This window comes from Falco punctatus (assembly GCF_963210335.1).
Source record: "Falco punctatus genome assembly, chromosome: 15".
In the NCBI taxonomy this organism is placed as follows: domain Eukaryota; kingdom Metazoa; phylum Chordata; class Aves; order Falconiformes; family Falconidae; genus Falco; species Falco punctatus.
In genome coordinates this window covers 9798824-9824081 of record NC_137595.1, presented here as the reverse complement: position 1 = coordinate 9824081, position 25258 = coordinate 9798824, and the positions used below count along the sequence as shown (strand labels likewise).

At 48.5% G+C, this 25258-nt stretch overlaps 1 protein-coding gene across 4 annotated transcripts in view; it reads left to right on the top strand.

The window, feature by feature from the left end:
- Positions 1-17561: 17561 nt before the first annotated feature.
- The window catches only part of STK26 (serine/threonine kinase 26), a gene marked incomplete at its 3' end in the record, with an annotated part of 32303 nt that continues 24606 nt past the window's right edge, over positions 17562-25258 (top strand). For 2 of the 4 annotated variants that reach the window (XM_080365880.1, XM_080365883.1), the window contains exons 1-2: positions 17565-17876; positions 17983-18101. In XM_080365880.1, coding sequence (XP_080222006.1) covers positions 18060-18101 — 42 coding nt within the window. In that variant the 5' untranslated portion in view covers positions 17565-17876; positions 17983-18059. Of the gene's footprint in view, positions 17877-17982; positions 18102-25258 lie in introns of all 4 variants that reach the window. The other 2 variants (XM_080365882.1, XM_080365881.1) reach the window with 2 other exon arrangements.

Here is a 25258-nt window from a genome sequence, read left to right as displayed (position 1 = left end):
GCTTATGGATGATCCTTTTTGTAAAGTTTAAAACAAAAGAAAAATTGACTGCACCAAGCTGCACTGCAGCTCGTTCTGATCTTTCCCATCTGGTCATGAGCCTGCTCATCATCTTCCTTTAGCTTGTAAGGTATCCAGAGGCTCTTTTCTTGCCTGTTTTGTCCCCTGTTAATCAGGACTCCTTTTTGCCTGTTGCTCTCATGCCCCCAGTCATGCTGGAAGCCATGGTTCAGAGCCTGGTCAAGGCTGGGGTGAGGGCTGGAGGGCAGAGGAAGCGCATGCTCAGAGCAAATGAAAGGCATCACCACTTACCAAGACAGTGACCACAAATTACAGCGTATACAAAACAGGCTTTATTGCCAACTGCCTGCCAAGCCAGGTTTTTCCTTCTGGTCTTCCGTCCTCATTACTCTACCAAATATGGTCCAAGTGCCTGGTGGGAATGTGGGGAGGCAGAACCCTGCCAGTGTGCACGTCAGCCGGTTCCAACATTCAGCGTTCCCCTGCTCAGCGTGCTCTCAAAAGTGGTTTGATGTTGCTCCTAGGTAGTTCACTGGCCTGTTTTCTTTACACGCCGTGGTTTTTTGCACACTCATCAATGGTAATTTTGAAAATGTTAAGAAATTTTTTTGAAAGTGCATGTGATGCAGATTTTTTGTTCTGTTGCTGTGCTCTTGAAGTAGGACAAAAATGGGAAGTGTACACTAAAAAGCAGCAGCCAGAGGGTTCAGGGCTCTGTTTGTGCGTATGTAGGATGCACTGTAAGTGTAAGAGATTTTCAGCTTGCTAGGGCACAGCTTCATGATACTGGTCCTTAAATGGTCTTACTTACACCTACAACCTTTTATTTTACCTGTAAGTGGGGAAGATGTATAGCAACTTCTTAATGCACATGGGTTTTCTGATGCTTAGTTTATGCAAGACTTCCAGAGCTGCAGATTTACCGTAACAACGGGGTGGTCCGTGTGGATTTGTAGATGTTAGTAACACTGGGATTAGAGTGGATGTCTCTCCCTGGGTGATGGAGGTGTAGTTTACACAACCCAAAGCTGATTCAGCTGTTTGATACTGTGTTGCTTCCTCTTGAGGAAATGTAACACCCTGCCTGGGATTGGGAAATGTCATTTTTTACTTTTTTTTTTCCCTAAGCAGCTAGGAAGAGGAAGCAGCCAAGAGCTTTGTCGCTATTGCAGAGCAGACCTTTGCTGAGCTACTTTCCCTCCCACAGGTACAGGTAGGCAGCCCAGAAAGGCTGGGAATAGAGTTCCCAGTCCCTCCAGCTGGGAAGGGGCTGAGGGGCTGGTGCTCAGCCTGGCCAGCCAGGGCAGGGAGCTGGGGGCAGCTGGGCCCTGCTTGCTGCAGCCAGTTCCTCCCTGGGCATCTCCCGGGTGCTCTCCCTGGGCACAGCTGCTCCCAGCCTTGCAGCTCTTTCTCCATCTGTACTGACCCAGCTCCTGAACACCAGCATGCTCGGGAGAAACTTTCCTCCTGTAATGGGCATAAAGTGTCTTTCTGGATGATCTGGAATGCAACCCTGATTCTTCATATTTAAATAACAGACATGACAAAGCAGAGACATTTTCTGAATGATTTTATAAACATGCTTCTGCTTTTATTGTCCTTCTATTAAATTTATCTCTGGACCTGTCAATTGTGTTTCCACTTTTATTCCCTGCTAGGTCAGATAAGTGAAATATGCTTGCAAAAGAAACATTTTCTGCGGCATGCATAGCTTGTGATACAAGGAGAGGCTTGTTAGCAGATCTTCCTAGCCAGGCCCCTGCCGCTATTATAAATGAGTTTTGTGCGGCCTCTACAGGGACTGGTGCACAATTAATGCTTTTATTGCACTGCTTAACTGTTATGAGATGCCTCTGAATGAGTGATAGAGAAACAATTAAGGAAACTTGCTGTTGTCCGTAAGCTAAAACAATACATTTTATTTTGTAGTCCTGCTTTGAATCCTGAGTAGCAGGAGTAAATCCTTCCACTTGGGCGGGGGGGGGGGCACGTGGAGAAAAAAAGAAACTCAAACTCTATTTTTCGAGCTAGATCCAGATAAAATTGAAAGCTTTATAGCATGTTGTATCTCCAGAAGCACAGAATCCAAACTGTCTGGTCAGGACTGATGCAACACAGATACAGATGGGACTCATTATACTGATTCCCCGTGCCCGCCGCTCCCCCCCCCCCCCCCCCCCCGGCTTCTTTGCCTTTTTGGTGCAATCAGGTCGGTTCCTGCCTCTCGTTTTGTAATAAGGAAAATAAAAGCTTTGCTTCCTAGGGGAAGCTATAGCCATTTGTCTTCAGGATGTGGAGCTCTGGGAAAATGTCAAACACTGTGAGATTCATGGCAGGCCATGGTGTTACTTGCACCTCTTTTACAGATACTCTGCGGCAATGCTATTGCCAGCTGCAAATGGGGCATGTCTATCTGTAGTTATTAATGCTGGAGGCTAACTAGCTCCTTCGGAGAGCTTGGGCTCCTGTTGCATTTTATTTTTGTAGCTCAGAGGGTGGACAGGGGGAAAAGCGTCCTACTTTGCCTGCCAAAGAAAAAGGCTGTGAGCACTGAAGTGACTGAAGCCTCGATTCCCCGGGGCTCGTGCTGCACGGTCCCTGCCAGCCCCTTGGCAGGTGGATGCGCTGCCAGCCCTTGCCTGGGATGTGTTCACGGGGCTCATCCCTCTCCATCTTCACAAGCTGGTAGCAGCAGAGCGATGGCAAAGCCCTTTCAGCCCTTTAACAAAGTCAGCTGAAAGTGGCCTGAAGGTCCAAAAGTTACTGCGGAGAGGAGACGGTGTGCTCAGCCCCGCCGCTGCACCTCCGAAAAGTCACGGTAACACAAGAAATGGAAATGTAAAATCTGAGCGCCAAGGTGACTAACGAGCAGAGAGGGGGTGACACTGTCACCAGCCGTGAGACCAGCAGGCACGGCCAGCATGGGGGGGACAGAGCTGGTGTCATCCACGGGGAGATTGTCCCTGTCATGCATGCGTTCAGGATTCTTCTGTGGCTGCGGGTTTGTTGATTGTGTTTTATTGGGACGGGGGGTTCTTGGGGGTAAGTTTGTTGTTTTGAGGCGAGGAGGGGTGTTGGGTTCGGGCTTTGTTTTGTTAAACCGATGGTTTAGAAAGCTGTTTGGTGGGAAGGCAGCGCCAGCCAGCCCCGCGGGCGCGGCGGGGCAGGAGCGCGGAGCCGACGCTGGGGGGCAGGAGCCGCCCGCCGAGCTGCCCCGGCCCCGCCGGCACCGGCTGCGCTGCGCGCCCCCACGCGTGTCCGGGACCCCTCCCCTGCACGCCCGGCCATCCCTGCACGTGCCCTGGCACCCCCTGCGCACACCCAGTCCACCAGTGCCCTGGCACCCCCTGTGCACACCCAGCCCACCAGTGCCCTGGCACCCCCTGTGCACACCCAGCCCACACGTGCCCTGGCACCTCCTGCGCCCACCCAGCCCCCCATCCCACGCGTTCCCTGGCACCCCCGGCGCACACCCAGTCCCCCAGTGCCCTGGCATCCCCTGCGCACACCCAGCCCCCCAGCCCACGCATGCCCTGGCACCCAGCAGCCTCACGGCCAGTGCACAAGGGCTGGGCGTGCAGGAGTTCTCCGGGGGGGGTGTGTGTGCAGGAGTGCTCGGGGGGATGCAGGTGTGCTCGAGGTGTACGTGCGCATTGCAGGGCACAGCCAGCGCCAGGGCTGATGCTGGGTACCCAGTGTGGCGGGTGAGCAGAAGGAGCGCATCCCTGCAGCTGTTTGAGTAAACTGGGGGATGCCTGTCTGGGGGGGCATTAACAGCTCCAAAAACTTCTCAGAGCACAGGGACCTTTCCTCTGGGCATGTCCCTGGTCTACAGCCTCCCACCAACTCCTGCCCTTGTGTGAGAGTCCTCTGGCTCTTCCTGCTTCTCCACTTGTCCACAGCCCTCATCCCAGGTACTGAACAGCATCCGGAGAGACCAGAAGGGGCTTTGGTCAAGGTGCAAAATGCAGCCCAAGGGTGAGAGGGGAGCAGACAGATGGATCGGGCCCTCATCATTCACCTACAGATCCATCTCCTGAAATTTATTATATTTTTTTATAAGAAAGTGCAGTGGGTGAGAGCTACCCATGGTTGCATTACGCAAGAGTTACCCAGTGCCAGCAACAGGTCTCACATTCCCTTTTATGGGGAGGGCTCTTGCAGCCACCTTCAACCCTTACTCCCTGGCAATAGCCAGTCCCTGATACTTCAACACAATCTGTTTGTTTTGCTTTAAACTGAATCTGTGTTTCTAACAGGCAAGACTGAGCAGCCTGTGACCAGCCACTCCTGGATGTTTGACAATGTGCTGCACCCACCCTGCTTTAGGGTTCCCAGTAGCAGAACATGGGCGCTGTGGTTGTGCAGCATGTGGCACTGATGAAGCCACCTCTGCCACTGCACATCTCCCTGCAGTCGCAGGTTACATCTGCACCATCACGGGCATCCCATGGGATTGTGAACATCCAGCGCTGGCACCTGGAGGAACATCTGTCAGCACAATACAAACATGGTTTCTGCTTCTGCCAGATCAAGAGAAATTAGTGCGATGAGACAAAGAAATAGGAAAGGACCTGGAGCTGCTCTGCCAGGAGAGCTGGAGGCAGCAAAGGTAAAGCACCCTTTGGAAGTCCCTGAGGGGCAGAGGGCAGAGTGGGGTGCCCAGGCCCTGTTCAAAAGCCTGAGATGACAGGGAAGGGTGACATTTTATTAAGAAGCCACTAATGACCATCTCTTTGGCATTTCCTGAAAGCTTCGTACGTTGGCTTTGCCTCGCCATCAGCCTTGCCTTGCCGTCTGCCCGGGAGCGCTCTGATGTCAGCAGCCAGCAATCCTGCTCAACCGGCCCAGCCTACAATTGCCTGAGAGCCAGCTAATCTGCCGTCTTATCTCTCCTCCGCCCCCGAATCGCCATCCACTTCAGGCATCAGAGGGAAGCTAATAGACTATTGAGCTTCCTTTTCGTGCTCAGACACCTCGTGTGACTTGGCTATTTTCTCTCATTTCTGTTTCCTAAACAACTCGGCTTCAAAGACGGTGCTGGTGCAGGTGTCAGTGCGGTGATAAATATCTGGCAAATAACAGGGGGAGAGGCCGTGCTTCACCAGGTGCTCACTGCCTCTCCGAGAGACCTGGTTGCCGTTTTGCAGCCTCTCCCAGCTAACCAGGGTGAGAGGGAACACAGGGGCAGGACATCATGGGTTGCTGCTTGCCTTCCTTCTTCGCCCTTGTCCCCAAACCAAAGGGAAGTGGGGACTTTTGGGTGGAAAGGGCCAGTGTGGAGTGGGTTTCCAGGGAATGGGATCTTTGCACCGTTTCTCAGAATGGCTTTTGTAAATGAGAAGGGCAGATGTCTGTGGAAATGGTCCCCTGATTTGAGGTCTGGTCCAGAGGGGAGGCTCCCACCTCCACCTTCCCTCACCCAGTAAGGGCTGACTCTCACCCTTTTCCTCCTCCACCCCACAGAGCGCTGGACCACGCATGCTGCCAGCCTGGGTTTTCCTTTCCCAGGCTGGAAACACAGTGGAAACTTGGAGGGAGGCAGGAGATGCTGAGCTCTTACCCTGGCACCAAGTGGAGCAAACTAATCCCTCCACCCATGCCATCTTGCTGGAGTGAGAAAACAGGAGCAGGCTGGAGAGAGCTTGTCACAAAGGCCCCTGTCCCTTTAATGCCCAGGGAATTTCAGGGAGGCCTGCAGGAAAGAAGCCATAGCCCTGCCCATCAGCATGTGCCAGGGGCATGCACCGAGCCAAGGGCCAGCTGGGCATCACCCTTGTCCCTAGCAGGGAGACAGCAGCCAGGTCTGCACCAGCCACCTGTAGAGGCAAGTCTCAAAAACCAGCCCAGGGCAGAGGGTCCCCTACACTGGGCCCCAGTGAACCACACTGGGTCTTTCTGTACCATGACCTGCTCTTCAGGTCCCTCCTTAGGAAAAAAGCCCGGGCTGGGGGAATAACTGGGGCAAAACTGAAAGGCTGAAGAAGCTGTGCTGTAGGATGCATCAGGGTGTTCACTGAGGCGATTGAAAGCAGGGGCTGCAGGCCATGCATGCAAATGTTCGCACAGGTGTGTGTGAACTTTGGCGTTTCTTTTTGATAGAGCACCAGCAGTTACATCCATCTGGCACAAATTACTCCAAAATTCAGGCACTTGCATGCCACAGGAGTACCAGCTTGGGCACACTGCAGACAGAGGGAGGCAAGGTGCTAGAGCTGATAGCAGAAGCATGTTAATCCAAGTGGGTTAAACGGGATCCACCTATACAGGCACCTCTGGAGCACAGCAAAGCACCTACAGAAACCACCCTGCAGAGCACTGGGGAAATCCAGGGGAAGCGCTGCAACTGCAGGTGAGGTTCAGTGTGGTCACTGCTGCAGCGTGGCGGGGCTGGATGGCCAGGGCTGTGCAGAGCCATGGCGGGGACAGGGAGGTGGGTGGGAAGCAGGATATGCCGCCAGGCCCTTACCTGCCCAACGAAAAGTGCCGCTTCAGGTGGGAAGCACCAGGAGAAGCTTCAATCTATTTCAGCTGTAATTAGCTGGGAGATGAATGCAAGTGTGCAGGCAAAGCTGCAGGAGTGCCCATGTCTGTCTAGCCTGGACGTGACAAGTTCCTGGGGACGTTGCCTGTGCTGGGAGCAGGAGGGGTGGGAGTGATACAGGCGCAGGGGCCACCGGGATTTGGCATGAGGAATCCCAGCATTCTGGTGAGCGCAGAGCTACAGGTCCTGCAGTACTGTGTCATGGTATGTGTCTCTGCCAGTGGCGATCCACCGCTGCTGGCCATGTCACTGCTCCCTCTACAGCCCTACACCAGGGAAAAAGAGGTTTCCACCCCCTTTGCCCACCACTTCAGGGAGAAGTGAAAGAAAAGCACTACAGATCAAAGCATAGCCACAGTGGTTGTCCATCCCTGTGGTAGCATGACCTTGCCAACAGCAGGCAGTTCAAAATCTACTTGTTAGGCTTGGGACAAGCCAGTCAGCAGCCAGAAATGCATCGATCAGAGCAGCCATAAACCACCAGACCGCAGCATGGGAAGACATGTCAGAGAAGACATTTAGGATGACAAACTGGCCAGGTGGGATCTACCTAATCCATGGGGGGCATCAGACCAAATATCTGATGGCTGGGCCTGTTTCTCAGGGCTAGGTGCTGCCTCTGAGCAGCTCATGGGCTGCGGAAGAGCTGTGGGAAGCAGCTGAAGCACACACCTCCATGGACTGGAACCATGTTGGGCCAGTCTGGGTACGCTGCTTGTCCTTTCTGACCTCACACTTGTAGACTGGTGACCCATCTTTCCCCAGGAGCTGGTAGGGGAGGGAGAGCACTTTGCAGGGTTTCCCCTTGGCAGGGGGATGTGGAGCAGGGAGGACATTCAAGGGCATCTGCTCACCCTGCCCAGCAGCAGCCACACCATTCCCTCATCCCCATGTCAGTGGCACAGGCGTAGGCAGCGTGGGCAGATACCAGTGACAGAGCTGAGATGCCATATGCACCTTGTTCTGCTCACTGGGCTGTATGGCCCAGGCTAGTACCTCCTGCCACTGCAACATTTTTCCTATTACTTAGCCTGCCTCTGAAAAAATCACTTCATTTGTTTGCTGGCTTGTTTTTGTTACACGTGCCTATATGGCCCAGGCCAAACAGTTCATCCTTTTGGCTTGTGCAAACCCTTTCAGGAGGCTGGCTTGTTCCTCTTATCTCTGAGTTGACGTTGTACCGAGTCAAGCATTATTTTGTCACAATCTTTCTGGTTGGCACTGTTGCCCTTGAGCCTTCCCTCTTCTCCTCCTCTGACCTTTTCAACCTGTCAGCATCTTTCCTGACTTGCCCTGCCACGAGCGCAGGCTTTTTGAGGTGACACTGTGCTTCATCCTGCTTGGCTTGCACAAACTCCCAGATCATCTAGTCTTCTGTACCCATCGTGGTATGGGCAGAAAGTGGAAAGTTCTGCCTCTAGCAGCCCTATACATTTTCCTGTGTGATCCATAAATTGCCATTGAAACTGTAGAACAGTATAGTCTTGCTTTCCTTTGAGTGCAAAGAGAGGACAGGTGCAGGAGAGGGGGAATGGAAAGAGAAGAGGTTCCCTGTTGTGCTGCATGGGAGCAGTCAGACCAGCACAGCGCAAAACTGCAGCACATCAAAGTTTCTTTCTTTAAATGGCAAAAAAAACCCAGTTATTTTTGCAAGAATGCACAGCTCTGCTGGGTTTGTTTCCTCCTTGGGGTTACAAAATCTGCTCCTGGGCCCCCATGCAACAGTCTCAGCTGTGAAGTCAAAGCCTTGCTCTGGTGGGATGCTCTTATGGTAGGGAAGCTTTCAGGGAGTTTGCTTTAACCTTACAAAGGAAGGGTGAGCCCACCTTTTCACAGCTTTGTTGTACATTTTGTCCTACATGCCGTAAATACAGTTTTCGTCCATAAAATCGGTGTGTGAAATAAGGTTAGTCACAGGACTTCCTGGCAAAGCAGCTCACAAACAAGCTTTCCTCACTTCCCTCTTGTGAAAGTTCAGCTCTCCTCTGCTGCGCTGACTTCTTTGTTTCCCTCTTCTCCCAGTTATCCCCTGACTCCCATTAGTATCTGAGTCAGTCTAGCAAACATTTCGCCCCGTGGCAGCCTCTCCAAACACAGCAGGAAGATCAGGCTCTGGAGTGCACTCTTGACACATCTCTTGGGGAATCCTTTTGCACTCACCGTGGGTTATTTCGCTGTTGTTCCTCATTCACACATCAAGAAAGGGGGAACCAATAGCCCATGTATTCAGCAGCTCGTTAGCAGTCAATGGCAATAGGGTCTGCAATGCTTCCTCTTCCCTTCTTTCCTTTCTCACTCATCTCCTCCCCATACTTTGACCTTTGTAGTGGCAGTTTCCTGGACTGGGTGTGCTGTTCAACATCTGCTGGTAGAAGGTGGTACTTAACTAGGTCTCACCATTTTTTTCACTTCACTGAAAAATACACCCACTTTCCTGCATGCAAAGGTGGTCAAGCACTAGCACACACGAAGGATGCACCAACTGTTGTGCATTTTATAGATGCAGCCTTCCAGCACAAAGGTCATACTGTCACCATCATGGCATTTACAGTCTCACCAGTAGCCTTGCTGGCCTTGATCCACGTGTTTATGTCTGACTTCCTCGTCAGCACAAGGGATAAGTGTATGTAGCAGTTGGACCAGATAGAGGAGAGCTCCCAAAGCAGCCAGGAGAGATGTGTACTTATGAGTCATCTGCTCTTTGGTTGCTCCTACTTGGCAGAAAAATGACTCCGTACACACAGGGTTGTAGTGGAAATTTCCCTTCCTTGCTGCAGCCTCTGTCATTGAACCCACTTAGATCCACACAGCGCACCACACTGGTGCCTTGGCTTTACCCATTCCCCCAGGGAGAGCCTGGTGCTCGCATGGAGTTATGTTTTAGCTGCCAGGCTCTGCCTGTACCAGTCTGATTGCGGAACTGGGACTGAGAATTGTCAGCCCTGTCGTCACCCCATTTGCCCCCCAGCTAGTCACAGCTGTGCTGGCAGCTGGGTTGGTTTGCAGCATTGCTTGAGGGTTCATTTCCTGGAAACACAAATTGTGAAGACAGGAAATTTTCCAGATCGCCCTACTTACATATTCAAATGGAGATGAAAACCCAGCAGGATTTTCTGGTAGCCCTGTTTCTTGTTTTTGTTTCTGTTATCCTTTTACCCTGTCTTAATGGAACACTAGCAAAACTCTAAACTGTCCTTACCTCAGCTTCAGATTGCCCCCCCTTTCCCTCTTACTGTCCTTGCTGAAGCCTTAAGCATCTCCTGGTTTTCTCTACACAGCAGCCACCATCTGTGGTGTCTAGCAGCACATCCAAAGCCGGGCGCTTGCTGTTCTTGTTGAGTGACAGCCCAACAGGGACACAGATGTTGAGCCTCATTTCCCACAATCCAGTTGCTTTTGGACATTTTTCCAAGAGATCGGTTCCATTGTCTCCTCTTGCTCAAGTTCCCTTTTAACAACCAGCTCAACTCAGTATGTCTTTTATGCAAACAGCAATTTCCTTTTGAAGCTCTCAGTGAAGGCCATGTTTGTCACTTAGTGCTCCGGAGGAATTAGGGTAAATTGGACCGGAGACAAGAATCTCTCTGTTCCCTCTACCAGAAAGGTATCGGATACCTGCATTTCATGTGCATTTCTGCTCTGAAAAGGAGCTCAGTAACAGTGGTATTATCACACTGTCTCTTCACCTTGATTCCTGGCTCAGCCACATCAAATTCACTCATTAAAAAGACATGTTACCAGTGTTACTAAGTTGCGGTTGGAGGCTCAGGTGGGTCTCCGTAAGCCAAGCTGTGGTCTTCCCCCTGCTAAGGCATCATCATTAATATTAAAATAAAAAAAAAAAAAAAAAAAAAGAAATACAGCACTGTGGTCCACCGGCTGTAACAGCCATACCATCCTGATGGTTAGAGTTCACTGCTCCATTTGGACTCAGCTGGACATTGTGTCACAGCACTGCCTTCTGCAGGGATACAGGAATGCAACGCTAGAAACAGGGAGCAGAGAGGTTTGCATTTAGTGTCCCAGTTTGGCCTTGCAGAAGCTGTAGGCAGAGGAAAAGGCAACGGGTCTCTGCCTACCCTGACCGCTCCTCAGGGAATTGCATGTGAAGTGAAAGCCACCAAATGCACATCCGTCCTTGCATGGGTTCCAGGGAGAAGTGCTTTTCCACAGCTGCATCCCGCTGCTTTCTTCTACTGCCTGCACTGGGGCAACTGGGAAGAAACTGTCCATGGGCTGGGGTGATGAGCACATGCCCCAGCCACATGGAAGGAGCTACGGTGCCGCCATCTCTTCCTATCTGCCAGCATCACTGCAGGGGTGGTGTATTTCTAAGCCGTATGCCTCCAAGGGAACTGTGAAGTTATTTCTAGCTTTGACCAAAGTTTTGTCTTCCGAGCGTCCCTGTCTCTGCTCCCCACGGCGCTGTGGCCGCTCCGCCAGCCTGTTTTCAGCAGGTACCGATAGCTGTGATGTGCCAGGAGCCCTTGGAGGGCTGCCCGTGCATTTTGTGAGCCCTGTTGCCACGATACTGAACGCAGAGCAGATGTTTATTTCAACAGAGATGGCTTTGATTCCTTTTCAACTTTTCTCTCAAGCTGCCATCGTGTGTGAATACTTCTTCCTGGGAGCCAAGCGCTGTCAGAGCCCAACGGGCAGGCGCTGTCGCTGCAGCCAGTGTGGAGGGGAACAGGGTTGGGAGGCGTGTGGCAGAGTGGCACGAAGCGAGCTGGTGGCCCTGGCCTCTCAGGAGGGGTAGCTGAGGCTAGGGGAGACAGGCTGGAAATGTGTCTGTGCACACGCATGTGTGTGTGCAGGTACACGTGTTTGCGCGGCTCCAATTTGGAAAGCCTGAAAGCCTGGCAGGGCTGTGGAAAAGCAGTCTCCCCACAACTAGTGCTCCCAGCAATTCATTTTTCTCTTTTTCTTTTCCCTCCCAGTCGCCTTCATCAGATCATTGCTGCCTTGCTGCAGACCAGTGTGACTGGGGGCCAAGCTGGTGAGACCATCCTCTTCTTGAGAGCAAGAGAAGCCAGGCACCAAAAAATACTGAGGATGTGATGGAAGAAGTAAGGAAAGCTCTTTCTTTAGGACAGTAATTCCAGGTGAGAAGTACTGAGCAGAGATACCACTTCTTCTCCAATTTATTTTTTCCCTTTTCCCTTCCCCTTTCCTTTCCTTTCCTCCCTAGTTTTCCTGTGGAATCTTGTCAAAATTATCCCTTTATTTTGTCTCATTCCTTTAACCCATTCTGTGCCTCTTTCTCCCCACCCTTTTCTTGGGGCTGGTGGAAGCGGGTGCTAGGAGCAGCCTGCCCCCACAAGGACCCTGCCAGGAGCCCTGCCCAGGGCTATCGGCCTCATGCCCCTTTGGAGCGGGTGCTTTGTTAGTATAGGAATTCCACCAGAACCAGCTTCTTGTTGCTGTTCCCTTATATAGAAATGGTTTTAATTCTATAAATACTGTATGTATTTTACTTAAAAAAAAAAAAAAAAAAGGAAAAAAAAAAGTCAGACCAGCTATGCAAAGGCACTGTGCTGATGGGGCTGGCATTTTGTTTGCCCACTGGCAGGGCCTCTCACTCACTTCCTTCACCCCTTCCACTGTTGTGGCCAAACTATTTTTGGTATTCCAAGAGCGCAAGCTTTGCTGAAATTTTGGTTTCCTGCTAAGGGGGAAATTAGAGCAGGGAAGGACTCTTATTTAAAAGAATAAAATAGATTTCCAAGCAGGGAGAATACATGAGAACACTAATCTGCAAAGAACCATGTTCTGTGATGTTAAACTACTGAATTGGATATAACAGCCTATAAATACATATATGTGTGTGCGTGTGTGTATGGTTTATTTTACAAGTGGAAGTGTAAGCAAAGTATATTCGTGCTAAAGAGGTCAGAGACATAACACTCACCCCATCTTAACTTACGTTGCAATCTTGGAAGCACAGAAGACTGGCTTCTTTAAGCCAAATACTGTATTGAAATAGGAAATTCACCAGTACAAGGATCTTTTTGTGAGGAAGGTGGAAAGTTTGCCCTTGAACTTGTGAACATTCAATTTATCATAATCTTTAGTCACATAATGACTCACCATTCACCGCACTAGTACGATACACATTCACTATTAGCTTAGTACCTGTGTAAAGACAACTTACTGATTTTTTTTTTTTTTCCTGTTAAGGAAGACTAAAGATGATGTCAGTGAAGAACTCCCAGGAAAGAAATTAAACTGTGCTACAGACTCATGTAGTACCATGGGCACCATGTCTGCTTGCCCTGTTAGCAGGTAGCCCTGCCTACCATTGCAGGACAGTTCCTCCCATCTCATCTGGATACTCTTTGACCAAACGTTAACCCCCCAGGTTGAAACTTCAGCATGGGAACAGGTTGTTCACAGGAGAACAAAGCCTGTCTGCCACAACAGCTCATCCCTGGCTGGAGCCCGTGGCAGGGGCTTAGGGAAGTGCATGAGGACAGTGAGAAGGGGCGATGCTTGCACCTGCCTGCAGGGATTTGTAGCTCACGTACTTCCTCAACCAGAGGTGCTAGTTTTATAAATAGTATTTCCCAATGTTGGTTTTTTTTCTTCTATTAAATTGTCCAGTCACTTTTGGCCTGTAGCAAGGACTTCGCCATCTTAACTATACCCTGTGTGAAGAAGTGCCTACTTCTATTTGTTTTGAACTTGGCACCTGCTTGTTTGATTTAATGATCCTTAGTCCTTGCATTGAAGGAGATGGTGAACCAGCATCCCTCACCCACCTTTTCCATCCTAGGCATTTACCTCAGCCTGATATTTTCCTTAAAAGTACAGGAAGTGTCAATTAAAAAATAGTTCAGCTATTTCTAAGAAGATTGCAGGAAGATGTATCATGTTGCCCTGCTAAGAAATATCATTTTGCACCCTTGCTTTTAAGGGAGGACGTGGAATGTGGTAAAGCCATCATCCTTGTGTCAAGGATGTGCCATTGTGGTCTCCTGGAGGAAATGCACAAGTTGGCCATATTATGTGAAAAATCTCCATTTATGAGCAACTAGTTCACACTGGCAGATTTTGGCAGCTGAATTATTTAAATAATCCAGTTGTGCTGAAGGAGGTCCTTGCAGCTGCTGTCCCACAGAAGGACCGAGCTGGCTCCTCTGTGGGAACTCAGAGATGGAGAAGGCTTTTGCCAGCCAATTCTCCTGGTGACATGGGGCTGCTGTCACTGTGCTGGGAACAAGAAGAACTCTGCTTTATGTCCTGGCACTCACCTGCGAGCACCCAGGCTGCAGGAGGCTGGAAACAGTCATGCCAGAGCGCAGAGGCAACAGGAAAGGTCGGATGCAGCAGGAGCTGGAGAATGAGGGGAGGAAAAGAGGGTGGACACAGGGTGTGGGAGGGAAAGTGGTGGGCAGAAGTGGATGTACTGTGGTACTGTTTCTAGTCCAGCTGCAAGGCTTTATAATTTAAATTATTAACTGGATACAGAAATATTGAAGTTGTAATATGGGATTGATGAGAGCTACATCTATCTCCTATGTTAGTGAGTATCAGCAGTTTCCAGCAGTGGTGCTGGAAATTCTGCAGCTGCTGAATAAGTTGCTTCTAAGACTAAGTGATTTCCCTAATGCCTGTGAATTAGAGACTGATTTATGTCAAAGAATGAGGGTATCATACCCTTGCAAAACATTTTCATTCTTCCTTTTATGTCTCTGATGTTCTTGTTACTAAAATAAATATGCAGCCCTTTTTACCTGATCCCAGTCAACTTTTAACCTCCACAACATCTTTGGCAACACGTTTCAAAAGTAAAAACATGAAAGGCCTTGAATTTTACCAGTTTGGGATGCTGTACTCCGGTTTTATGTGATGACCCATTAGCTGTGCTGCTTGCATTGAAAGAAAGGCGCAAGGAGAACTGTGGAGTTACCTCTAAGCACATCACTTTGGGTTGTCACCATGAGCCTGGGTCAGCACCGCATCTACCAGCTGCACTTTGTGAAAGCACTAGAGGGTTCAAAATACCCCAATTCACCCTGATAAGCAGAAACTGGGCATCACATTTCCTAGGCAGATGTGTGGGTCTGATGGGGTCTTTCCTAAAGATGAGTTTGCATCAGCTCTGCTGGAACCAGATCAGCCACCCACTGCCTCCCCCACCCCAGAAAATCACTGCAAGGAGCCCCTGGAGTCTGCAGCTACGTGATGAAGTCTTGTCCTGTTTAGCAGTGTAAGACATTTCATTTTATTCATTCATGTTTGGAAGGCTGAGGTGAATTTCTACCATTTTTCGTGGTAGGTCTAAACCAGCTAACATGGTGCGGGCACTCTCAAAGAGCCCAGTGTTTTTACTAGCTCCCTGCAGTCTTCTGATGTAGAGATAATTATATTTTCACACCAGCAACACAGAAATAGTAGTTAAATGCACAAAGTAGTAGAAGGTCTGACTTGGGTCACATTACTACTATGAGGCCCTGACAGCTGCCCTACGTGAATTATAGACACATTTTAAGTCTTGGAAAACAGCAGCAACAGGTATTTATGCAGCAGGCTGCGAGGGGGCAGGGAAGGTCTTTCATACAGCAGTATCAGCAACTGACCATCTGATGTTCTTAACGCACAAATTAGAACTCGCTAATGACAGAGTGGCATACAATAATGCAACCCTTTTCTTAGATGTTATGGTGCCAGCTTACCTCACTTCACAGCCTGGCTCAATGATTCAGTCATTACGTGACCGGCTGCTTACTTAAGATTCCCTGACAGATATTCCTGCCTGGCTTCGCTCACAAATATCATGCTGGGGCTTTCTGAGCGAGTGTGGCATGAGCAGGCATCGCCTTTTTGCAGAACATTTTGCTTTGGTGTTCTGTCGCTGCAGTTCTCTCAGCCAATCTGCCACCGGTGGGAGATAACTACAGGTATAATTACTGGGGAGGATGCCTTATCACATGCACAGCAATTGTCCTGCTCTTACTTAATTAAATACATTTGTCACCATCTCTTTCATGTTGTATTAAGCTGCATGCAAGTCAGAAATGCATAAAGGGCCAAAAGTCTCTATATATGGCCCCAAAACATAAAGAGTGGATTGGCAATTAGTGTTCTTTCTGATACAAAGTAAAAAGGTGCCTCCAAGAGGAAATGCGTGAGGGAGAGTATAAAATCCAGACGAGGCTGGGATAACCAGTTAGCTGTGTTCTGGGAAGAAAACCTTAGGTAACGAATGGATGGAAAAAGAAAAGCAGAGCCTCGGAGCCAGCAGAGGAGCAGAGAGACAGTAATGCATTAGCAGCATGAAGCAAAACACTTCATCTTCCATTTGTCAGGGTTTTTTCAGGGATCATGTTCTAAAGATCATTAAAAGGTAAAAGGAGAGGTGATTTAAGTATGTTTGAGCAGAATGAACCAGGCAGGATTCAGAAGTTCCACAAAGTGTATGTTCATTCATTTGTTTGCTGAACTGCTGCGTATAAGTAAGGAAGCTTTTTGTCAGTAGAAATCCCCCTTTGTTCCCAAAGGTTTCTTAATAAAAAACATTTTTTTAAATTTAAGTATATGATATAAACTTTCAGGAAATACTTGCCTTAAATATTCCACCCATTGAAATGAACTCCTTATAGGCTCCTAGGTAACTTAGATGTATAACTATCACGTAGAAGCCTTTTAAAGTCATGTTGTTTTTAAAAGGTGCAGAAAAAAGTAAATATTTTAGTAACGGTAAAGGCTTAATAAACTGGCAAATTGGGGGGGGGGGGGGGGGGGGGGGAAATGTTCCAGCATGAGCCATGAGCCTGTCCTTGACTAACAACACTGTGAGTTTCAAACCAGAGTGAGCTGAGGATGGAAAGACTGCCTAACTTTGGAATTCTTGGCTTCAGCCTATTTTAACACATTACCTTCAACAGAGGTGTTTTGTGTTCCCTGCCACAGTGCGGTATTTCTCTGAGCTGTGAGGGCGGGAGACCACCTGCCGTCACATCCTTTCCAACGGGACGCACCCCCGGGTATGGCCAGCGATCCAGCACCTCCAGCGTCCCTCGCATCTTCTAGACTATAAACCTGTGAATTTGGGGGAAGCCCTCACATACCCACGAGGGTGTTTGTGACGGGCCTGTGTGATTTCTACATTCTTGCTCAGGGGGTGAGGGGAAGAGCAATGTCATAGAAGACGTCAGTTTAAGCTTTGCTTGAGTAACTGGCAAAACTTTTGCATATAGGAATGTGAATCACGCACACGAATAGGTGACTCATGTACGAATGGGAAAAATGTCACCCAAAAAACTCCTCCCCAGGCAGAAAGCAGTGGGCAGCCCACCCCACTGGGGGGGGGACGACAGACCCCTGCGCTGGGGGGGTCCTGCCGCAGCTGGGGCTGGCCTGGGGTGGACAATTCTCCTCGGGGGGCAGGCAACCAGCCACCCCAACCCGGGGAGCTGAACCTCTGCAGCCGTTACCAGGCTGACACTACCCTGCCACGGCAGGCAGCCGGCAGCACCCCTGGGCCGAGAGGACACCCCGCTCTGTGTCACAAAAGCAAATAAACCCCATGGAACAGCCACTCAGTTATTTGCACCTGTGATTTTTCGGGGTGCAGGGGTACAGGTGTGGTGGTGACAGGGTGTTCAAGGGTACAAGGGCTGTGACAATGTGCCCCGGGGGGTACGGGGGCTGTGACAGTTTGCTTGGGGGTACAGGGGCCGTGACCGTGTGTCCGGGGAGCTGTGACAATGTGCCCGGGGGTATGGGGGTCTGTGACCGTACGCCCGGGAGTGCGGGGGCTGTGGCCGTGTGCCCGGGAGGGCAGGACCCCGTGACAGCGGCGGAGGGGCGCAGCCCGCCAGGCCCAGGGCGCCGCGCAACGCCGCGGGCGGCCCCGTCCCCCAGCCCCGGCCGGCGCTGAGGGGTCCCGGCGCCGAGGGGGCCGTCCCCGCCCCCCCCTCCGTGCGCCGGTCCCAGAGGCGGCCGGGGAGGCGGGGGCAGTGACGCCGGGGCCCGTGCGGCGGCGGTGGCGGCGGCTCCGCCCCGCGAGGCCGGAGCTGAGACGGAAGAAGCCGCCGCCGCCGCACAGCAGCCGCCGCCTGCCGCCGGAGCCCGACATGGCGCTCTGAGCCCAGCCCCGGCCGCGCCGAGAGCCGCCACCCCGCGCCTCTCCGAGGGGCCCCGAGCAGCCGCCCCCGCGCCGGGACCGGGGAGGGGGGCATGGGCAGGGCGAGCGGCGCCAGCCGGCAGGGCCGCTGCTAGGAGCCCGGCGGGCATGGGAGCGCGGCGCTAGGGTCCCCCTTCCCGCCCGCGTCGCGCAGCTCGGCCCCAGCCCCGCGGCCGTGAGGTGAGCCGGCGGCGGGCGGGGGCTGCCGGGCAGGGCGGGCCGCGGGGAGGGAAGGAGGGAGCGCGGCCCGCGCTAAAGCCGCCTCCCCGCCGCTTTGTCCTTCCAGGCCCCGCCGCCGCCGCCCAGGAGCAGGGAGGCCGAGAGAGGGGAGCAGCGGGCGGCGCCCGGCCGCCGCAGCCCGCCATGGCCCACTCGCCCGTGGCGGTGCAAGTGCCCGGCATGCAGGTGAGCTCCGCGCCGCGCCGGCCCCAAAATGGAGGCGACGGGCCCGGGCTCGGCCCCGGAAGCGGCTATTGAGGCCCCGCCGGGCGGAGGCCGCCGCTGGGGCGCAGGGTCCGGGGGAGCGCGGGTGGGCGAAGCGGGGCGGGCGGCGCGGCCTGGCCGCCGAGGGGCCGCGGGGAGGCCTCGCTCGGCCTAGGGTGGAGAGCCGGCCGGGGCCCTGGCCGGGCGCGGGAGGGGGGTGCTCTGAGGTAACGGGAGGCCCCGGCGGGGCCCCGCTCCCTCGGCGTGCCCCGGGGGGGCCGTGTACCTGCCGCCCGCCCCCGGGGGGCGAAGGGTTTCCTCTCCCGCCCTTCCCCCTTTGTTCGGGGTTGGCCGCGCTGCACCCAGGAGCACGGAAGAGCTTCTAAAACTGATTAAAGGCGAAATGAAGTTAATCGCAGGGTGTGTGGGTGTGCTGTAGATGACATATCGGGCCCGCTGGCAGGCGTACCTCCTGCAGGACTTCCCCACCAACATGCGCTTGGCGCGGGGCCTGCAGCGCAGCTTCGCCCAGGGCCTGGCGGTTAATGGCAAGGTGGTGAGCGCCAGGTCTGGTGGTGCTGCGGGAGCCGGCGTCCGTCAGAAACTTACACCTCTCTCGGGCTGGGAGTGAGACCCGGCGTCATCTCTGTATGTTTGTGGTCTCAGCTTGGGAAACGGGAGAAGCTCATCTGTTACTGATTTTCATAGGAAAGGTGGAATGCCTCCGACTCATCGTTCTTACTCCGCTGGCTGATCTAGTATAAGTTTGGTCAGAGATCTTTATCAAACGTAAAGGAGCTGAGGACCAAACTCGTTTCAGTGTTGATTTTTTTGCTTGTCTGACGCTGGCAGCCCAGTCAGTGTTTTGAGCCATCTCCTAACTTCTGGGGTAGCTGTGCCTGTGTAATATTGGACCATGCCTGTGTAACACTGGAGGGTTTTTTTTCAGTTGAAGTAACATAGAAGCCTTTATGATACATCCCTATGTATGCGAGACATGTACAGTAAAGAGTTCAGGGGGGTTTGGAACATAAAGTTAAAATTTCGCTTGGTCAGGTACCTTCATGACTCTTAGAAAGTGTAGCATTTATGTATGAACGGTATTTATGTATTGATTTAGGCCAGTTACAATACCAAGGTTTGATTTCCCGGCTTCATTTCTAATAATTTGCAGGCTCTCTGAAATCAGTTAAATTTTGATCATCCACTGACCTTGTGGTGGTGGTAAGAGGATGCAAACCATGTTTTCTCAGCCTCTTTTTTTTTTTTTTTTTCTTTCCCCATTAACATGTCAGGGTTACTGTTGTATTGGTACATCCTAAAGAAATTTTGTGATAGAAGATGTAGAGGCTTTAGTCACAGCTTCTTTATTTATAACCTCTTGACTTTTTTTTTTTTTAGTGTGTTTGTATTTGGATTTTGAAATAGAAGTCTTCCAAGTTTGTCAGTGTCTTATTTCTATATCTGCTTAATGTATTGCTGTCCTGACTTCCTTAGCTGCCCTGTCATCGCAAAAGGACCTTGAACTTATTTAAGATTCTGTTTTCCATTGTTATACAAATAAACTTTATGTAATAGCATATTTAGTTCCACTAGTTTTGTTGTTAGTTTAACCCAGACTCCTTAACATGTATCTGTATGTTCAAAACATTTTTGTTAAGTGTTAGATATGTACAGCTGCATAGAATTTAGATATATCCTTCCCTTGGTGACTTTTTAAACTAAGACTACTACACAAGTCCTGGAAGTCCTAGTATACAAAGTAATAGAATTTGGTGCAAATATTATTCTGCTCGTTCCTCTTTTAGAAGAGTCGTAATGCATTTTTTTTAATTAAAAAAACCCACCACCACCAAAACACGTTCTAGAGGAGTGTGGTAGTCTTGAGGTTAAAAAAAAAACAACCTTAAGAAGCAACCCTTATACTTATCTAAACTCTGCAGTCAGGATCATCCAAGTGATGATGAAAGTGTACCTGCTTCCGCTCAGCATTAAAGTAAATGCATGGTGATCGATTGATGAAGGAGTAAACAGGTCATTCTGTGATGGAACAATATCTAATAGTTATGTTAAAACTATCACTCTGGGAAAGTGCCTGTAATATCAAACCCCTTGTTTTGTAGTCTGTGTTGAGGGGAGCATTTTATTGAATATGACAGTTAGAAACTGAATTTGCTGGAGAATGTGTTACAAGTTTGAAGTTTTCAGTGTTATTGTGATCTTACACTTTCCCTCCCATTTTATTATGAAGAAAAAAAAAAACCCAACCAAAAAATGCAGAAATAAACTGTCAGAGTCTTCTTTTTGGAGTGTGGGAATTACATATTATCACCAAAGTGTAACAGAAGCTTTTTGGGCTTTTTTTAAGATAGTTTTTTAAGAACAAAGATAGTTAGGTTACCTTTAAAAAAAAAATTGAATGGAAAATTGCAGAAAGTCACATAGAGCTATTTTGGTGAACTGGGAGTCTGACTTTCAGTACCCTGGCAACGATGGAAGACCCAGAGGTAGTATTATCTGTTGCCCTTATGAGTAGTTACAGAACCATTTGTTTGTGTAGTGGTTGCATTCTGTTTAACCTGCCTTGTGTCCCTAACAAAAACAGATTTTATACCTAACAATTCTTGCCTGTGCAAACAACTTCCTAAACACATTCGTTTTCCTCACTCCTTTGGAAAGGCTCCACTTGATCCAACTGTATGATGTTAACTTACTCAGCTGCCAAACTTCTAAGCCCATTCAATAAAATTAAAGTACTCGGTGAATGCATAAAATGGGTGCTCTGAAGCTGAGCATGACACTCCAAATTATTGCATTTTACACAGAATCCAAGACAAGAGGGAAAGAATGAAAGGTTGATGGAGCTATGTGAGCACAATTAAGGTGTCCTGGTTACATGAAGCACAATTTGCAATGGGTTTGAATGTGAGGTTGGAATTTCTATTCAGTAATGTCATTGTAACTTTGTTCCTTGGGATAAGAATGTTCAAACTAGTTCTTAGTCTGGAATGCTTTGAGGTCTCACAGTGAGAAGCTTGTCCACTGGCACTGCACTGTCTTCCAGGAATCCAGTGAGCTCGTACAAAGCATTCTTGGAAGCCATACCCAAAAGAGATGGTGTAGGAGCCTACCGATGTCTTTTACCAACCCAGGGCCTGTATTGAAAACAGAGCTGGAGTGAAGGTGTTGGACCCCTTAGTAATTGGTTGTACGCTACTGCTTTTCTCTTGCTTGGCAGGCAGGATGCATAGTTCAGAGGGTTATGTTTGTTTCAAGTGATCAGAAAGTTTAAAGTATTTCAGTCATTTCAGATTGATGTGTTTCTGATGAACTTACATTATTGGCAGCATCTCATACAGTACTCCAAAACCTCTTCATAGATATAAGAGGCTGGAAACTGTTTAACTTGTAAGTGAATAACAATTAACCTTTCTAAGATGGACAGTGACAAAATTTTCCTGTTTGTCAGCATCCTGAATTTCCAAACCTAGTCTGTAAACTTCAGTGATGGAGCACTGCTCAAGTAGTAAGTGCCTTTTTTGGCTGGTAGAGTTTTTTGTATAAACTTTCTCTTTTCCTATTCTAATCTGTTGTGAAAAAAAAAAGTCTGTGAAATATTCATTAACTGATGGAAACGTTGATTCTTCTTAGTTGTGTTTCTTTCGGTCAGTATATGTGTCTTTGGAACCTGTTACGGGGCTTTATTTCTTTTTGTCTCTGCTATCCTACTCATCTGAACACTTTTTGTTTCCTTTCTCATGGCTTTGTTGATGTCTCCTGATCCTGTATGACAGTAGTCTTGAGTGCAGCCAGAAAGGTTGTTTAAACATGATGTCCATCTGTTTTTATTGGCATTCAGACTATCTTGCAATAAAGAGACTAACTTCCTCTGAAAGCAGAGCAGCTAGAAGCATGTGACCTGTCAGCCAGTGTACTCTGATTCACAATTGAAGGATTGCTTGATTAAATACAAATTTGGATGTAAAGGTGAGCTTTGCTCTCTGTGCTATGCTGAACAACCTGAGCCTGCCAGCTGGAGAGTTTCTCCCTGTAGGATGCTCAGAGGCAGATCAGTTAACGTCTAGTTATTGGATGGGTATAGAAAGATTAAAGGAGAGGTAGCATTTAATTCTGGAAGTGGTCTTTGTCACAAACCTCAAAAAAACCTCCCCACATTTTCTTTTAAGTTAGTGCACTTGTGGAAATGGGCTCTTCGTGTGTGGTGCCTAAAGCTAGTCTGGAAGTGTGTCAGATTTCTAGTAAACCTTACGCATTGTAGTTACAAGAATATGGCTTCTGTTAAGAACAAGCAGTCTATTACTATCAAATACTTAAAATGTTTATAGAGGGTGGTCATTAGCGAAGCTTAAACCTTTGAAGAAAGATCCATTCAAGGATCTGTTAATTTATTCCTCTCCTAGGAGCTGAGCTGTATCCAGATGCTTCTACAGTGAGTCTGAAAAGGGTTTAAACTTTTATTATTTAGACATGACTTAAAGGAAACTGGAAAGTCTAGCACTTGCAGGACACCAGGAGACTTCCACAGTGCCTAGAAAATGGATTTCTTATGATTAAGCTAGGGTGGACTCCAGTGTTTTGGTGATGAATACCTTGTCCATTTTCAGTTCCTTGATTTGTACTTTGAGCCACAGTGCAGGCAAGGCTGCAGGAAGATAGTATTTTAAAGACCTGTGAAGAACATGCCTGTTTGCTACTTGAAGCAGATATGCATTAAAATATTTGTGGAATCAAACACTGCGGTGGTTCCTTTGCTGGTCATGCTTGATGTACAAGATGTATCATATCCAGCAGTAGTCTGCTAACTGAGCTCAGGCTTTATTAGGTGAATTTGGTTCTTCCATCTTGTGCATTCTGATGTTACTCTGATGACTAAGAAAAGTAGGGCTCAGGCATACTTGTACTGTCTTACTGTTAATCAAAGGAGGACGGAGAGCTCTGGAAAGTGTTTGATACATGGGAGCTGTATAGGTATAATCACCTGGAATTCAGCAGACACTTTTATTAGGCTTAGAAGAAAAAAAAATGGACAGCAGTCTTTTTATTAGTATTTTTTTACAGTTTTATACACACATTAAGTGCACTGACCTGGAATTCAGAGGCAAATCTGCTGAAGCTGGCAGAGAGCACATAAACTCGTCTTCTCACCTTAATCTCTCTGTTGTTCTGTACCATCATATTGTCAGTTTTAGGCAGAGGGTAATTTCCCCCAAAAGATAAAAACATTACATCTGAAACCAGACTGAAACTAAAAATACATAATTGTTGCTTTATTCTGTCGTGTTTTTTTCTGTTGAATTTAACATTGAAAAGAGTCACTTTGGCTGTTTTTGAACTCCAGTATCTCAGCTTTACAAGTCCTGGTGAAAGTTTTATTTTTCTGTTGTCCTTTTCCTTAAAAAAAGGAGAATATATAGCAAGACATAGCTCAGTAATACATTGCAGTTTGTTGTTAAAAAATGAAACACAGTTTTTATTCAGATGCTTATTTTGAGGGGATGATTGTTTCTTTATACATAGTAACTTTGTGGCACACCATGAATAATATGTATGACTAAATGTGCCTCTGCAGCAGTATTTGTCCTGCGAGACCTATGAAACATCCTAAGTAAAGTAGGCAACTGTATTAGCCTCAGTTTTAATTGTTTCCGTGTCCCGAAAATATGGTTTTAAGTCATCTCTAACAGTGAAAGGAAGAATTTCAAGCCTGTTTTAATAAAAGTACCACTTGTTTGCTCTTTGGTGATTACCTTCGGATGTAAGAAAGAGTTGCAAACTCTGAAAAGTAATGAGACTATTATTTTGTGTTTTGTTTATTCTTAGGGGCTGAATGTAATAATTGACAGACAGAGGAGTTCAGGGATGAGGTTGAAGATGAACTATACAAAGTTTTATTTGAAATTCTTCTGTAACAAATAATTTTCTGGCGTGCTGTAATTAGTGGCTACATGTATGTTATCTTTGAAGAAATGAAGACTTGGTGAGGTATCTGTTGTTACTGTTGAGGTATCAGGAGTTACTGTTCCAAATCCTGCTATTTCTTTCTAACTTCAAATAATTGAATATCACATTCTTTCTTGTTGCTGCCTCACCAGTTTTTACTCTATTTAAAGACTGTCATTTGTTCTTTAAATTTAAACTTCTAGGAGTTCTTCTGGAACAAGTCTGTTCTGCTGATTACACGGGGATCACAGGGCACACTCCTTAGCTCTGAAGGAGAGACTTAAATCTCATGGGAAGGGTGCCCATATTCACTAAAATCCATTCTGCCAGAGGGATTGCTAGCTGAATAAATCTGGCAAAAAGAACTCAGCAAAACTATTAATAAAGGGACTGACAAGGTAACAGGAGCTTGCCAGTCTCATTCTTCCTCTTGTGCATGTGGTTTAGCAGAAACGGGCTGTATTGGTTAGGTCCATAGCTTGGGAAAGAGCATGGCTTCAGCTTACATCTTTCTTCATGAAGAAAGCTTTGAAGAACTGCATAGTTGACACTTAGAAGTGTGAAGCCAAGCTTGTCTTGCCAAAATCTGGATTTGAATGGTCTTGATTGAGGCAGTGTATCTGGAATAGCTTTGTGGCATGATCTGTCTTGATTCCACATGAATTCTGTATGCATCGATGAAGGAGAACAAGGAGTGAGAAATGTTAGTTATCTGCAGGTTTCACACTTGAGCTGTGAAAGGGGGAGTCTGAGAGCCCAGGGTGGATTCACTGTTTTCAAGAACCAGAAGTCAAGCACCATGTGTTCAGTCTTGAAGAATGTGGTTTGTTTGTGTTTTTTTCTTCCTGTTTCCCTCCTGTTCCCTGATCTTTGGCAGGCCTTTCTTTCAACTGGATACTGTTATATGTTCTGAATATTTGAATAATGTTGACTGGGGGGACTGGATCAGGGGGTGTCTATGTTTTGCTAGATGTCAAGTTGTATTTCAGTGCAGGCTTCTGTGTTGGGAGCTGAATGCAGAATAATAAAAACACTGTACAGCTTGAAATGACCATGAGTGTTGTGCCTAAATGTAAAACACTGAACAAGAAAGATTTAATTTCTACTGATGTAAATCAATACAGAGAAATATGAGGGGAGCAAGATGATCTTGCTGTTGATCTCGCCTAAGAAGGTGT